Source organism: Homalodisca vitripennis, chromosome X, assembly GCF_021130785.1.
Source record: "Homalodisca vitripennis isolate AUS2020 chromosome X, UT_GWSS_2.1, whole genome shotgun sequence".
Taxonomy (NCBI): Eukaryota; Metazoa; Arthropoda; class Insecta; order Hemiptera; family Cicadellidae; genus Homalodisca; species Homalodisca vitripennis.
The window spans coordinates 28,339,399-28,357,050 of record NC_060215.1 but is presented as its reverse complement, the minus strand read 5'-3'; the positions used below and the strand labels follow the sequence as shown (position 1 = coordinate 28,357,050).

Below are 17,652 nucleotides of genomic sequence, written 5' to 3'. Positions count from 1 at the left end.
TGAGTCTCAGGGTTATTTCACATCAATACAAACAAATCAAAAACAGTACTGTGAAACAGAGGAGAGTAGTACAGCCTGGTTTATCTGGACATCATTTATCCCGGCCTTTGGGTTATCCAGATTGGTTTTACAAAATAGAGAGTCCAATTTTTTTTTTAAGAATAAACTATTTTTTAAATATCCAGTGTAATATTTTTGTATTTTAACACATATTTGGTTTTCAGAACAATGCATGACACATACATCACACTGAACGATTCCAAGTCCCAACTTAGAACTTCACAAAAGGTCGAGTTAAGTTATCTACAGGTACGATCACAATATACCGAGCTATCCATTTATAGTACACAACATTTTTCTTGTGCAACAGACTGTCGTAAGGGATGGCACAGCCTCGTAAAGTCACTTTATTTTGAATCTTCGGCCACTGGTCATCAAACGAATGTCAGCATCAACTATAGTACGATACATATCATTGCAAGCGTGATCGTATGGGTAGCTACTGCACTCCACTTCCCCCCCCCCTCACCCTGTGGTGTTACCACATTGTCACATCAGCTGATTCTCGCTCGAGACCAGCTTGTCACTCGGTATTCGTCCCAGACCTCAGTACAAAACCAGCTCGTCTCTCTTCCCCTACGGGTTAATTGTCAAACTATATATTCAACACTATAAATTAAAATTAAAACTAAACTAAAAAATGTACCATTGATCAAGGTTTATGCGTAACACACATTTTGTTGTCCTGTGTAGTATTCAGTAACCCAAGCAAATATAATACATAGCATTTTAATACTTTAAAAAATCAAGACAATTTTGCAAGAGAAAATTGAGAAAAACATGAACTGAAATAAAAACACTACTGACAAAAATTCCAATTTGTTAATTTGGTAATCTATTTACGCTTTTTTATACACAAAGTACAGCATGTGTAGCGATGATGAAGACTTTGTGCATACAAAGACAGCGATATTTTTATTGTTCTTTTATTGGACAGCGATATTTTTGTGTTCAAGTTGAAAGATATTATAAGTAGAAAAATCAGTGTTAGACGTGCTTAGTTTATTTTTCACTTTTTATGTATTTCACTCAAAATTCTTGTACACATCCCAAATTTTTCCTATACATAGTAAATTTAAATACAATTGCGAGACTTCCCACAGGCTGGACACCCTGGGTTTTTAGCTCCTATGGACATCTTGAACTTATCAGCCTGGGTTGTTATTATGATTTCAGGTTTATCACAGGAGATCCTCACGGTTAAACCAACCTTCATCTTTCTAAACTGAGTAAACATAGATAATAGAATAATAGAGTAAGTATAGATAATAGAATTCAAAAATACATTTTTGAAATAAATTAAAAAGAAGTGACTGTAACTTACCAAAGACATTGTTTCAAGAATCTTAGGTTCTTTGTTGGCATAAAGCAATGGTAAGCACGACGACATAATACGATTTTCACAGTTAGCACCCCTGCCTTGATTCATTTTACAAAATTCCTAAAACAAAAGAAAAATATATCAATTTTTAACACTCTCCCAGAAACATCTCTTTAATGTACATTATCTGAACCACCGGTCTCTGAAAAAATAATGAATTAATATTCCAATCCACACTATAACATTACTTATTACGTGTATGTATTAACAATATATATTACATACAGAAAACAGTATATGGGCACAAATATAATTGTCAGTAGTCTCAGTCTGTAGTCTGCAGCATTCCCTACTGGACACATTCAATATGCACAGTCCTTACACACCTTCTGACTGCATTCACGACACACTGGTTTTGAGCACCTTGTGCACTTGTAGGCAGTTTTCCTCTCTTTTACTGATGGACAGGATGCACAAGTCTTTCTCTTCTCGATTTTGTCATCAGGAACTTGTGGTCTTACTGCTGCCTCATTGTTACCCAGAATCTTCTGAATAGTGTCTTTTACGTCACATCTCAAATTAAGGATCCGCAGTCTTCTTTCAAGATGAGGCTTGATAAGATTCTCTCCCAATGCTTTGGTAAACTTGAATCTAGTAATCACTGGACTACCAGAATAGCTGAGGAAGAGGACGTAAGCATTGATGCTAGCTATGGTGACCATCCGGTAGAACACAGCCATTGGCCACCGCCTAGTTCTGTTAGACTGCACACTTCATGTCAATTAAATCAACACCACATTTAGTGTGACTGTAAAAGCATATGATTTCTGGTTTTCTTGTATCCTCGTCTGTATGGACGGAGTGGTGCATCGTAGAGATAAGTATCACTGATTTGTTTTTGCTGGGAACATATGATACCAATGTCTTGGTACCATCAAATCCATAAAGTGAGGATCCAATTGCCCTTCCACTACTAGGCAAGAATTGAGGAAGAATCTCTTTTTTGTTTTTTTCCTCACTGTCCCAACATAGGAGAGTCGTCTTTTTTCTAACTCATCTGACAGCTCAACAGAAGAAAAATAATTGTCTGCTGTGATATTTTTGTTAGTTCCTTGTATCGGCTCACTGAGGCTAATCATACTCTGTGTTGCCTTACTAAATCTTTTTTCTTCAGCAGTCAAACCCAAGCCATCGTTATCTTTACCTAAATAGATGTACCCATTGTATAAGTAGGATGTTTTGGTTTATAAACAATAAACATTTTGAGAATTTGCAATTAGACAGTTGAATAGCTATGTGATAGGTGCTGCATTATCGGTCTTCTTTCTTTGGGAGCGAGTTTGGGCATCATCAAACCTTAGACATCTGGTCAATATTTCATATCTTTGGACAGACATGGTTGCATTGAAAATTGGTTTCCCTGTGACATCTTTAGAAATCAGGGAAATAACGTCTTCATCATTTGATTCGAATATTGAGGTTAAAAGAAACAGCCCTATAAGGGCATTTATTTCAATGTTGTCTGTATCTCTATAATTTGATATGTTAATAGTATGGCCTATGCCTCTTCTTACTTGTGCTAATTTTACATTTGTGTTCTGCACGATTGTAGAAATCATGTTTTCTTAAAAAAGTAGGCTCCATACCTCTGTTTCTTTTGGCTGGTTTCCATGGAGATGAGCAGTACTTTCAGTCGAAGACCACCTCTGACAATGTTATGTCCTGGTGTCCTGACGTTTCGTTGTGGCTCTTTGCTGCTCCATTTATAGCCAGAAACGGTTCCATTTCTGGAAGCCTTGCCGTAATAAAGTTCTGGAGCAATTACAGGAACTTGTAGAGTAACTTTGACATCTTCAGGAAGTGTACCATCTAATATATCACCATCTACATCCGAAGAGTCTACATCTGAGTAGTCATCATTACTGCCGCTGAGTGCTTGAGATGGGATGCAGGTGCGGTCAGCATCTGTATCATCGGAGTCACAGAAATCTTTCATTTCATCACTATCACACTCACTTTCACTTTCGTGTAATAGCATGTCCCGGATACGGTCACTAAAATCAGGGTTATTTGTTTGTACACCAGTACTAGTGCCTGGTTGTTCTGGATCCATCTTTTTACACTCTAAACTAATTACAAAAACCAAATTAGGTACAGTATAATAAAAATATAAACATCTGTTGTGGCGTATAACGAACCACAGGTCAGTAAGACCATCACAAACTTGGGCGCTAACCGAGCTATCCAGTATGAGAGACCTGCAAGTTTTTAAAAATAGACGAAGGTCACACATGCGTCATGCATCAAATGAATGGAAACCCGTCCGCTATGTGGAGGGAGAGGTGGGGGAAAGTACCATGGAGGGGAGCGATCAATAGTTCATAACATTGCCAACATAGCAAATCAAAATTTACCTCTGGTCTCACAGACCGTTGGTTCGGCCAGAGTGTTGAAATTAAACGAGTGGTTTATTTTAAATAATGATTCAATGAAGAATTTCAAATCCAATTGATTAGGCATTATCTCTTATACAAAGTGGTTCCTTTAAAAATGCTTGTTTATATCCTAGGTGACACATATGATTACATTTGCTTTTTGTCCATTTCATACCTTCTCCCATTGTTTATTCTTAAAAAGAGATGGGTTTCGTCAGTATTTTTCCTCAATCTACAGTAGTAATACATTAGATGTCAGTCAAATTGTGTGGTGAGGTTGCGTACTTGGAATGCTGGCATGTTATGGTAATCTATAGAATTCAGGTCAGTGAGGATGTGTTTTATGTGCAAATGTGTTTATATAGTGTGTATGCTCTGTTTAGAATGTGCAAGTGTGAAGTGGATAGGTCCAAGTCTCTATCGAAATTCCTAGATTGGATGGCACCGCCAGGAAACGTGCAGCATGGTTACGTAGATAAGGGTACTCCCAAGATGAAACCAGGGATTTGGCCTTAAAACCAATTCCCAGAAGAACAAAATAAGTTCCTAAAAACGCGAAGAGAGGGAAAACCAAAAAGGTCTCACTCTGATGGCTCGACTCCGGAAGCTCATCAGAGAAAGAAAACGAGAAACAAAAAGGGACAGAGGTCACGAAAGGAGCAATCTGCACCTCCCCACAAACTATCAAACAAATAAGTTGCAGAGGGTATTAGGGTGGAAATATTACACTCTGATTTTCCAGAAAACCTACTCTCATCTGGACAAATGGAAGAAATACAGAACTTCATCCTGGAAGCATTCGTGGAAGAACAAGAGGGTCCTAACTCTCTAAGCTTATATGGGATCAACAGGAGACAAGGAGTCCTGATTTTCACAGGTGAGAACAACAGCACTTCAGTTGAAAGGAAAGCCAGATTCCCTAAAGCCTTTGGAGGAAGCCAAGTCCAATGATTGTACCAGAGGAAGAAATTCCTCTTGCAAGAATCGCAACTGTCTACTTTATCGCGACTGTCTACTTTGCAAAAAGTACAAATAAATCCACCAATAAGATAATGAAGTTCTTAAAAGCACAAAACAAAGAGGAAACGGTTGGAGAATGGAACATTTTGCATAGAAGCGATGAGTGAAAGTCAGTGCTGCTTACCCTGGCAGTCGATTGTGCTATAGCAAGCAATCTTGAGAAGCAATCCATGAATCAGCTACAAGTTTAGAAATATTCAGCTAAGACTGAAGGAAAAACAACAGGGGAACATTGAGGACCCCAAAAAGGTGGAGGAGACCTCAGGAAAATCTGAAACTGTCATTATAGAAAATAACACCGCTAAGGCGATGGAAGTGGAAAAGACTGCAAAGGTATCAGAGGAATCTGCACATACCTTAACCAAGAGGTCTATTCCTGAGGACAGTGCAGCGGTGCAAAAAGATACACCAACTTGCTCCCTCTTCCTGAAGGAACCCACTCTGAAAGGACCAACGATTTCGGCCAGGGAGAGAATAGGGGGTACCGTCCCCAAATACTCCAAGAAATTGGACAGGGATGGACCACAAGGGAAAAGTGGTAAAAAGGCTTAAGTATGCACCTAATTCAGATAAACCTCACCATGCCAAGGGTCAACCAAAATCTTGGGAAGAAGGCCTTGGATAAACAGAGGTTACTTCAGAGGACTAACGACTCAGGTGGGTAATCTTATATATGATCGATCAATTGATAACCCAAGAGCATGTATGTTACTTTCAAAACATATATCTGCTTTTCCTGTTACAGATTTGATAACTAGAGACCTAGTGGCGGTGGCAGTCAACGTAGCCTCACAACAAGGGGATAAAGAGATAATTATAGCCTCAGCCTACTTCCCAAACCCTTCAACACACTGTCCACCAGTGGAAATACAAAGGCTACTGCAGCACTGCAGAGAAATGAGGTAAGCCCTCATCCTCGGCTGTGACTGCAACGCACACCACACCTACTGGGGTAGCAACATTAACCAAGAGGTGACGAGCTCCTGCAGTTTTTATTTAGTAACGGATTAGTTCTAGAAAATAGAGGGTCTAGTCCCACCTTTATTACTAGAGCAAGACAAGAGTTTTTGAATATAATCTTATCTAAAGGATTCAAAAACATAAATATAGTAAGGTGGAAGGTGTCACAAGAGGCCTCATTTTCGGTCCACTGCTCCATTAGGTTCTATGTATAGGCGGGAGTTGAGGTGAACGTGACCCACAGGGTTCCAAAACCCACCAACTGGAGGGGATACCAAGTGTCCCTAGACAAAGAGCTGAAAGATATAGAATCCTACCAGAAAAATGAACTTGAACTAGATAGGTTGGCTCAACTAGTTGAGCAAGCTGTCATAAAGACCTATGAGAAAAACTGCCCCCTCAGACAAAACAGACTAAAGAAAGATGTGCCTTGGTAGACTAGGAAGTTAGAAACACTCAAAAATAAAACCTCTTAAATGAGCAAAAAGGACAGATGATTAAATCCCATTCCAATACACCCTAAAATGGTTGCAACTCTTATCAAACCATCGAGATTATAATATTCAACAGACCAAACTCTATGCCTGTTTATAGGTTGAACACCACATTTTAGACCCGTTTTATCTCTCTAACACAGTCTTTTTAAAATAATATTTTTGCTTAAGAATAAGAGTTGGAAAACTTGGTCCGGAGATCCTATTTCGTTGACTGAATAAAACTTAAAACACAAAAACACGCTTGTATCACGGATGGCCACTACTGCTCTGCCAATTTGAGCATACCGTTGTATAGTGATCGAGGCCCAAGATCGGTTAGCTGACTTTTATTGTCGAATGGATTAATACGTGTTTGGGAATGTTGCCATGACACAGGAGTAGAACTAACAAAGATATACTCAATTACATTAGTGGAGGCAACATTGGTTTAACCGGCATCAAATGAGGCTGATGAACAGGACGGGGAAGAGAATTCTTTCCAACTGGATTCTGAAAGCGATACTGTCTGGCGATGGTGCGGTGTTATCTCCTAGAAATAGCCACACTAAAGAACCCTCATCACACCTGAACATCGTGGATCTTCGATCTCCATTACAATCTCTTAATTCTTTGGTCGGCCTGCCCCACTTGTCTTCCCATTGCTGCGCTGATGACCCTCGGGATGTTTGTGCTGATGTCGCTGCGGAGACGGCAACTACTGGAGATGATAGAAGAAACGACGCAGTGGACCAAAAGCGGAGATGTGCATCCGGTCCGGCTCTCGACATGGAGTCCCTAGTTGAGTATTCGACATTACCTTGTAAAAAGATTGTGCCTAGTGATGTTAATGGTGTGTTAAGTGCTAAAAGTGATTCTGCCATTCCTGTAATCGTACAACCACGTTTTTTAGAACAAGGCATCAAAGAAATGTGTCCTCCTTAAAATATATAAACACTGATAACTCATATGGTAGCAATATTTATGATAAAAATGTAATTGGCAATCGCTGCAAGGTCTTGCATCTCAACATACAGTACATAAGGGAAAAGGCTGATGCCCTTGATATTTTGCTTTTAAATGAGAAACCCCAGGTTCTCATAATAACTGAACATGGGTTAAAAAATCATGAAATAAATTATATGAATTTTTGTGGTTATAGGTTAGTTACCAGTTACAGTCGAGTACACCATAAATCAGGCGGAGTGCTTATATACTGCAAAAATCAAATTAAACATAAAATCTTTGATCTGCACTCCTTAGCCGAAGAAATGAATTTTGAAATTGCAGGTGCTAAATTCTTCTTTGAACAATCGCTTGAAATTGACATTTTTGGTGTATACCGCTCCCCAAGTGGTAATTGTAGAGATTTTACAAGCCTAACTGCAGAATTCTTTCAGAGATTTGTACTCTTCAATAAAACCAACACTGTTATCACTGGCGATATAAATATTGATTGGTTGGCTGGTTCAAGTGCGCGAGATGAGATGCAGGACCTTCTTGCCTCCTCTAACTTAAGACAGCTAGTTAACTCCCCAACTCGAGTGGATCCTATTGCTGGTCGCCAATCATTGCTGGACTGGGTCATGACTGACATAGTCGACGAAGATGTAAGTGTTGATGTCTTGGGTACTGGGTTATCTGACCATTTCGCTCAGCTAGTCTCCATATCCATGAACATCCTGAAGGAGCCCATACCGGTTCCGTGTATTAGGCGCTGTCTAACATCCAGTAACTTGACTACTCTGAACTTCATACTAAGTCAGGAGACTTGGGACGCTATCGATGTTACCGAGCCAGTAAATGAGCAGTTTAATTCTTTCATAAGTGTTATTAATTATGCTCTTGATTTTGCTTGCCCTAAGAAACAAATACGCAAAGGTCGAAGAAACCAGGATAAAGGATGGGTAACAACAGGTATTAAAGTGTCAAGTCAAACAATGAAAACATTACATGAAAATTTAAAATTGGATAACAGTGAAGCGAATAAAGCTCATTATAAAAAGTATAAGAACGTATATTCTAAAACAATTAAGCAGACTAAAGCTAACTATTTAAAAAACATACTATCGCAATCAACTAATAAAAGCAAGGATGCATGGAAGCTAATAAAGGAAAAGTACAATAGTAGCAATGCTAATAATAACATTTCTGTACATATCAATGACAGAATAGAATCAGATAAACAGGAAGTATGTAATATATTGAATAACCATTTTGTATCAATTGGAGCTAATTTAAATGAAAAATCAACTGAACCACCACTTAATAATGATCATTTCTTGGCGAGATTGGAATATCCCTTCTTCTTACATCTTGTGAGCCCTGCTGAGGTTGTAAATGCCATCAAAATGTTAAAAAATAAGAATTCAAGTGGAGCTGATGACATATCCAATAGATTATTGAAGGCTTGTTCATATGCAATATGTAAACCCCTGTCTGTTATAATAAGCTCTTCTTTCCAGCAAGCTACTTTTCCATCTTTACTAAAAACTAGTTTAGTGATACCTGTATTCAAAGGAGGGGACAGTACGTCTCTTGACTGTTACCGACCAATTACACAAATTTCAAGTCTAAGTAAAGTATTTGAACTTATTTTTTTAAATAGACTATCACCGTACTTGCTTACAAATAATATTCTAATAGACAAGCAGTTCGGTTTTGTCAAGGGCCGCTCTACTGGTGAGGCATTGGCGACTTTTATATCCCATGTGGTCACGGGACTGGAGAGAAGACAGCGGACACTTGGTGTAATGATGGATCTGACTAAGGCGTTCGACTGTGTCAGTCATGACAGACTGATGGAGGGTTTGCAACGCCTAGGTTTTGCAAATGAGATACTGAGGTGGCTAGAGTCGTATCTTAGGGATCGAAAACAATTTGTCAAACTCAATAACCACTGCTCGGAACTGATTGAGATTAAATTTGGAGTCCCCCAAGGATCAGTACTTGGACCAATTTTGTTTAACCTTTACATAAATAATTTAGTGCTCACTATAAACCACGAAAATACCGTTATGTACGCTGATGATATTGCCTTCATATTTTCTAATTACAGTACAGAAGAACTCGAAATTAACAGTAACGTAGTCTTATCACAGGCCTATCAATTTTTAAATAATCTGAATTTACATCTTAATTTCAAAAAAACACAATTTACAGAATTTAAAAAAAATAATCATCTTCAGCCTCCATGTGTTGAAATAAACTAAGAAAAAATAGAACACCAATTATCAGTAAAATATTTGGGACCTCAGGTGGACGATGACTTGACTTGGCGATGCCACATAAACTTTGTGTGTGCCTCTTTGTCTTCATCGTCCTTCCTGATCTCCCAGTTTGCAAAATATCGCCATGTTCAGTTATTAAAAATAATATACTTTGGTTTGGTAGAGTCACGGTTGCGGTATGGACTTCTTGTTTGGGGCTCGGCACCTCAGTACTTACTAAAAAGGGTTTTCGTTTTACAGAAACGAATTGTGCGTGTTGTGGCTGGCATATCTCGCAGAAGTTCATGCAGAAATGCATTTAACCCTAGAAGTGTGGAACCAGCATATTTTATGTCGGTTGTAATTTATGTGTGTTGTGCGGAACCAGCATATCGTATGTCGGTTCAGTTTTTCATTAAAAATAATTATTTATCTTTAAACAATCACCATGTTTTTGGTATCATTGAAATTGTGAGATTCCACTCTACAATTTTCATATAAACGGTTTTTTTTTCTAACATCAATATTACAGTCGTGGTGAAATGTTTTCTGAAGAAGTCATCATTTGAGTTGAATTTCGCGGGTGGCCGGGTCAAAGAAATACGTCATTTTTAACCAATCACAGCAAGTTACGTATTGCCTGCAAACAGTGCTGCCATATGTCAATAGACACGGAATGAAATATTCTTTCTTCTAGTGCAAACAGAAAGTCATTAGAATCAATAGTTGATTTACTATGAATATTCTAAAAAGGGACAATTCTAAAGTTGTAAACCAGCATATTTTATGCTGGTTAGTATAATAACATTCACACAGTTATTTATTGTCAATAAAGAAAATAAAAAAACCAGTGTAAAGTGAAAGAAACAATCTACCGGTACAATCTTTCAGCGGTAAATTTAGTTCAGTAGGTTTCCGGCAGTGCGAAACAAAAGAGATGAATCACGGCGTCGCATCAAGACCAACCCAACCCATCCCTGTTGGCCATTGTTGACCATTTTATTTCACCACAAGCTTATTTTTTTTACCGATTTTCATAATTTAGGTCTCTATTTTTTCAGGTTCAAATACTCTACTGCATAAGTGCATATGAAATGACAAAAACATTATAAAACAATGTTATTTTGAACTATAATATCTATTGTTTATATATTGTCAAATTGTTACAATGCAAGGTTTTACAATATTTGACACACAACATTTATTTTTTACTCAATTTAAATAATTATTGAGTGTATTTCTTTCAAACATTATGTGCTAATATAATATAACAAGTAAAAAAATTAAAAAAAATGTTTTCATATTTTTTTTACATTGCAAACCAGATTATTTTTTATGAGTAAATTCTTCAACGTGAGACTGTTAACAAAAAATGTCATAACTCAGTTCCTTCTCAAAGTATTTGAACATATCTTATATTTTATTTTAGCCAAAGAAACATACTTACTAAGGGTATATTCAAAAATTACATAAACATAAAGTATAAGTGAAAATTTGTAGCTTGTTTCTGAATTTTGTTACAAAATATTTTCATTTTTCAAAAGATTTTTTTTTTGTAAGCTTGTAATAAAATAACAGTTTATTTTCTTGTTGTTTACTTTTAGTGTTTTCAAATAGCATGTATAATTTACAATAGAAAACTGTTTTTCATATAAATATATAGTCACATTTGGAGGTACAAAAAATTAAAAACCCAAACCCTTGTACATTTTCGCTTTTGTAAAAAAAAAAAATGGCAAAATTACAATTTTTGTTTAATACAAATTTTTAATATATTTTCTAATTTGGCATAAAATTCTCTACATTTTATACATTTAACATTTTGACCTTACTGTAATATTTCAATACCTTACAGAGGTCCAAACTTGAAATTTTTCATATAAAACTTTTTGCAATTTCTCATTGTTTTCATGAAAATATATACTAAACCAAACAATATCAAAACGTTTATTCCTATTTCCAATAGTACAACTTCTGAGAAGAAAAACGATATATAACAATATATGTTTTCTTGAGATTAAGTATTTTTTACGAATTTTTTAAAAAACCCTTGCAACACGTCTAAAATGGACTGACGTTTTATCTTTGGTAACATGGTTCACACACTTCTAGGGTTAAAGAGCACAGCATTTTGACCTTTCCATCTTTGTATATTTACGAGACCATTATCTATGCCAGGTTTCATTGTGCAAATGTAGTAGATGGAGCTGCTATACATGACCACAACACGCGAGCCCGAGTAGACCTGCGACAAACCCAACATCGCTCGGCTCTGGCGGGTGGACTGCCTCAAAATTCAGGGGCTAGGTTTTTTTGGAAGCTCCCTAGTCATTTAAAAAATATAACTGAAAAAAACAATTTTTAAAAAACAACTAAAAGAATACCTATTAGAGGGTTGTTTTTATTCGGTTGGGGAGTTCCTAGCCTAAACTCTATTTTAATAATCATTTGTATTCTTTTATTATTTAATGTAAAATTAGTTCCTACTCAGCTTGACTTTCATACAAATATTGTATTTTTATATGTTATTTATTAATAATGTACTACTGACTTTTGTCATACATGTAATACATGTCTACGACAATAAAAAGATTGAAATTGAAACAATTACTCATCTTCATTCACAATTTCACTACGCGTGAAATACGATGATTAGAGATTAATTAGTTCTTGAATCAAGGAGCTGTCAAATTATTTCTTGATTTTATAAGTTCTTGGAGACAGAAAAATTGTTTTTGAGATTTTCCTGATTCTACAGGAAAATTCATGGTTTATACACGATCTTTTCCCAGTCTGTTAAATTCCCAGCATATTCCCGGTTGGGTGGACTCCTGACACACTTTATTACGAACACGCACATGGTAACCACACCCGTGTTGTAGGTTGATCTGTACTGGATATACTGAACTAGGTCACTGAGCCGGTTTGCAGATAAGACAACACCATCCCATATGGAATTTGAGTCTCTTATCACTTGCTGCGGAATCAATTCATGTTTGCCGCATCTAGTTTAGTTTAATTTCTTTACCTTATCGTATTAACACGTTCGCTGCGGCAAGAGCGGCCAATGATGTACCCGATATGCGGCAAAATTCGAAATTGCGATTTTCGTTGAATTGGCGTTATTTTGGTTTGATGCGCTATAAAATAATGATATTCGATTATATTACGTTCTTATGCGTTCGTAATCATCGGGACTGTCCGGACAGTGGCCCGCATTTTTGGCATGGCATCATTTATGTTAACATATGACGGGCTATATAAAATTTAAGTTTAATTTAAATTAAATTTAACTCACCAAATGTGTTGTGTGATGTCCAAAAGTAGCAAGAATACTTCAATCGACTTTGATATGCATCAGGTTCCGTTGCTAGACAACGCTACTGTCCGGACAGTGTAGTCCCGCACATAGCGTAAACACTCACAGAGCTCACGGTGCAGATCGCCGCCGCGTGTTGTCCGCACAGTAAAACAAATAGAAGTATCGTTTGAATGAATTTACTAAGGAAACAATACATACTGTATACAAAAAAAGCAAAATATGTGTATACTGTGTACAAGAAAAATATTGACACCACACATATAGATAAAATCGCAATACCGGTAAAAGATTACCTTACTTTTAATTTAGTAGTAATAACCTATCCAATTTGTAAACAAGCCTTGCTGCTAATACGTCTATTCACGAAAACAATAACACAAGGGAAAAGAAATTAGGAACACGTGTTTTATTGTTTTCCTACTGGTTCATAATAGCAATAAACATGTGAAATTTCAGCTGTTTCGCTGGCACTGTCGGAACAGTAGGCCCGCATTTCCAGGACGAACTGACGTATCAGAAAGTAAGTATACTTCATCTAGAACAAGCTTGAAAAGTTTCAGACAATTCCCGCAAGATCGCAGAACGTGACAAGCGAAACGAATAAGCAATGCATTGTGCGTATCGGCACTGTCCGGACAGTGCCTCGCAGTTTTGGCGAGGGTCACGGGACTGTCCGGACAGTGGCCCGCAGCGAACGTGTTAAACAGCTTACCTATTTAAAAAAATTAAACAAATTGAAGTTATTACAGTAATCACTCAGAATTACCACATACAGTCGACTCTCGATAATTCGAACCTCAATAAGTCGAATTCTTTGATAACTCGAATTTTTTTCCATTCCCTTGAGAAAACCTGCCTAAGTCGAAAAAAAAACCATGCGTAACTCGAATTAATTTTGCACCCGAATTTTACCTCAATAACTCGAAGTGATAGAAAAATTACCTCTATAACTCGAAGTTCAGTAGATAAGTTGAAGTCTTTAAATACATTACCTCTACAACTCGAAATTTTGTATTGTATGTATGTATGAATTGTAGGCATACATTGCAGTGTGAGAGTAAGTACAAATGCTGTATGTAGTTACAGTACATACATTCGTTTTGTAAAGGATGTAGGGAATAAAAAACATAGTTTATTTGTACCTCTATAACTCGAATTTTATTTTTTTTACCTCTGTAAGTCGAATTACCTCTGTAAGTCGAATTTAGTGAAATATTACCTTTATAACTCGAACTATTCTTAAGTCGAACTATACGTAACTGGAAGAAAACAGCCGTTCCCTTGAAATTCGAGTTATCGAGAGTCGACTGTACATAATTTTACTAGTTGACAGTGTTGAGTTGAACACACAGCACCTGAGTAATTGACGCGATGGTTATCCACAAGGCACTAGTACACAGGAAAGTAGTTGATGCTGTACTCACAAAAGAACGTTAGGCTCAGATAAACTATTACGTGCAGATAACACTGAAAAACATATATAAAAAGAAGTACAGTACACAAATGTACAAAAAATCTCCATCATCAAAATTACAAAGTATTGCTATTTGCAATTTCCATCCCTATTACCACAAATATTTTCGTTCAAGAGGACAAGCAAAATACATTGCGTTGAAATTCAGGCATGTAATTCTACTATTATAATTCTGAATAATAAATGAGTCAACATCTATTTCTTTCATATTTTGGTATAACAAGGGCAGTTTTAAAAAAGTAAGAAACATGAAAATAAGAGTCAGAAAACCAATGTTGGTGTTGCCGAGCGATAAGGTTCCGAGTTCACACTAGCATGTAGGACTCAAATCAGTGCTATGCATGATGACATCATATTATAGACGGATAAAAATATAAAGTGATCCTTATCTTATTTAATTAATTGATACCCCAATACTAAAGACATGTTCTTTAAATTATGTACTATCTAGCCTCCGATGCCCTTCTACACTTCTGGCAGATAAACAAAACCATTCATCGGGACAGTATTTGAAATTCAAGCTTAGATCAAATTAGCACTCAACCCTTCTCCAGGTTTGAGGAGATCTGAAAGTCATCTATACATTAAGAAAGCTTTGAGTAAAAAACTATTACTAACCCTCCATGTAAATAGTAAACCATTCATAAATAGCATAGCCTAATCAAAAATGTAATTTAGGTCTAAACCTATGAATTATCTTAAGACTATGTTTACTTGTAAAAGATTACTGACACCTCCTTCTATTTGAGTGTTTTAAATGCATGTCTCACCTAATAACTTCTTCATAATCTAGAAATAATAAAATCATAAAAACATATTTTAAAAATAAATGTTCATCATTTATAGATTAAGTTTTATCAAAATTATAGGTACAGGTATTTGAAGTGTCAACAGGTAAATGTGCATTTTTATATGATAGATAAATAAACTGGTTACTTACAATTTATAAAAACACGTAAATTTAGATGCTTTCACTTACTACATACAACTTCTTGTGAAGACAAGACAGGTAAAAAAGAAGAAACCGGAAAATGGGGTTTACAAATACGAATTTAAAAACCTTAATTCCAATGACAATTAATTGGTTGTCAGTAGTTTGTATTGAATCAAAGGTATCTAGGCTAGATTGATAAACACAATTATTTCTTATATGTATAACAGAGGGGGTTTCAGTAGTAACCTACTCATTTGACCTAATATTCGTATCTACATTAATTCGGTTTTTCGTAAGAGGATATAATGTTTTTAAGTTATATAGCAATTTACTACTCTAACTAAATGGTTTTTATTCAACTCACATGACATCAATAGCAACAGAATTGACATATTTGAATGCGTATTTACAGACAAACACAGAAAAAATAGAATACCTTTCTATGCCAGCCATTTAGGACCTGCTGGTTTAAGACTCCTATTGCTACTACAGCGCCACCTCACATACCTTGAAATTAAACTGTACAATAGTCAAACTAGGACTAATTTATTAATGGAAAAACTTACTAGAAATTTATTTCCTTTCTTGGCTAAGGAAAATTGTAATTCATTGTTTTATACTTTGATCAACCATAATCCATTTTATCAAAATAATAAAGAAATCTCAAAATATTATGAGATTTTTGTTTAGGAAATAAGTAAAAACATCGACAAATAAACCTCTGCAGGGAAATACTACAAATATTTTTCTGAGTTACGTGTGTAGCTACGCAAAAACGTTTGTATAATCTTTATTGAAAACTAGCTTAAATCCTCGCTTTAAAGTAAAAAGTTACAACCTTTTCCAACTTTTCTATACCTTCTCAAAATCTGAATATAAAAGTCGTTGTACAGTGAAAAATTACTCTAACAATATTAAATAAAAATCTAATCATTAAATTAAGTAATATCAATTTATCAAATTAGTTCATAAGATCCAACAGTGCCAAATATTATAAAAAAAGAAATTCGAATGTACGTATTTTCAGTATAATACCCACTGAAAATGTGAGAGAGGATTACGTTCAATTTGGCTCTTAAAATATAAAGATAGTATACATTTTTCGATGCTGTAAGAAAGTTAGACAAATATTCCACCTCAAAAGAACAATCCAATAACAATAGATTTCAACAATACTGTTTTTTACAGATACAGTAATCTGTATCTTTGTTAGTTATTGACCTTTTATATACAGGAATAATCTTCGTCAACTATTAAAATTAAATACAAAAATGTACAAAAAAACACCAATAAATATTTCCCAAGTCTAATAATAATACATAATTTATCTTATACTAACCTATAGAGATTAAAAAGTTATTCAGATGCCATCCTCTAGAAATTCCCTTATCGCGTAAAATAGATGTTCGACAAACCAATCATATAAAACTATCTTAAATCTACTTGATGAGACTAACCTATCTGATTGAGAAAGTTTATTAACAAGTGCAACTACTGCAATGTCTTCCTGTACTTTAATGACCAAAAAACTGTGTTATGGAGTATCATGAGATTCAATTGTAAATAGCCAAAAATTGTACCTAATTTTTTAGAGTTTTACTTTTCTGACAGAATTCTAATAATGTAAAAATAGTGAAATAGTAAAAATTGTTTTTTATGTCTATATGTTTGTATTATTAAAACCTTTAATATTTATGAAATATTAAAAGGGGCATTCAGTTCAGACGGTGCTTTTTTGTACCATACCTATTTATTCTAATATTGTCATTGAGTGCCGACGGTACTTTTAAGTACCACTTACAAAATTAAACTAAAATTAAATGAAATTTTTTTAATTGCTCATGTAAAACGAAGTATATTAAACCATAACAAAAACCCATAACAAATTCATATTGACATTTTTATGTTATTGGTCCTGAAATGGTTAAGATATAATACGTTTACATGTGGTCCAGGTTAATTTTGTATCTAGATTAATTATTAAAAGTTTGATTGAGGAAAAGACATTTTCAATATTACTATAGTTCAAAATAATCTGTTTTGTTGAGTTAGTATTTGATGTTAGTTTATTTTCATTACACCAAATGTGTGCTCTTGTTCGGGTTCTAAAAAATTAGTTCGAACATATAATCTACATAATAAATATATATTTGTATATTAAAATGATGTAACTTTTCTTTCCCAGTATAATTATGTTATTTTTAGATTCATCCTTTCTTTTAGTTTTGAGAGGAGAGAGGATATGCCATATTTAAAGAAAACTGTTGTAAACCCTTTCAACCTCCCTCTCAATGACGCTATTGCATAGTGGCGATTCCTTGAGAGTGAAATATGGAAGTTTTTAAATAGTTTTCTTCAAATATAATATAACTGCTCTCCTCTAAAAACGAAACAAAGGGTGTAAACAGTGGCGACGAGATATAAATAAAAAGGCAGAATAAATG

At 35.3% G+C, this 17,652-nt stretch overlaps 1 protein-coding gene across 8 annotated transcripts in view; it reads right to left on the bottom strand.

The window, feature by feature from the left end:
• The window catches only part of LOC124368848, a 60,501-nt gene extending 44,565 nt beyond the window's left edge, over positions 1-15,936 (bottom strand). For 2 of the 8 annotated variants that reach the window (XM_046826292.1, XM_046826293.1), the window contains exons 1-2: positions 15,573-15,701; positions 1,385-1,501 (exon numbers count right to left, since the gene is read on the bottom strand). In XM_046826292.1, the coding sequence (XP_046682248.1) occupies positions 1,385-1,489 (105 nt within the window). In that variant the 5' untranslated portion in view covers positions 1,490-1,501; positions 15,573-15,701. Of the gene's footprint in view, positions 1-1,384; positions 1,502-15,214; positions 15,495-15,572; positions 15,729-15,774 lie in introns of those variants that run through there. The other 6 variants (XM_046826286.1, XM_046826291.1, XM_046826290.1 and 3 more) reach the window with 5 other exon arrangements.
• Between the last annotated feature and the right edge of the window lie 1,716 nt (positions 15,937-17,652).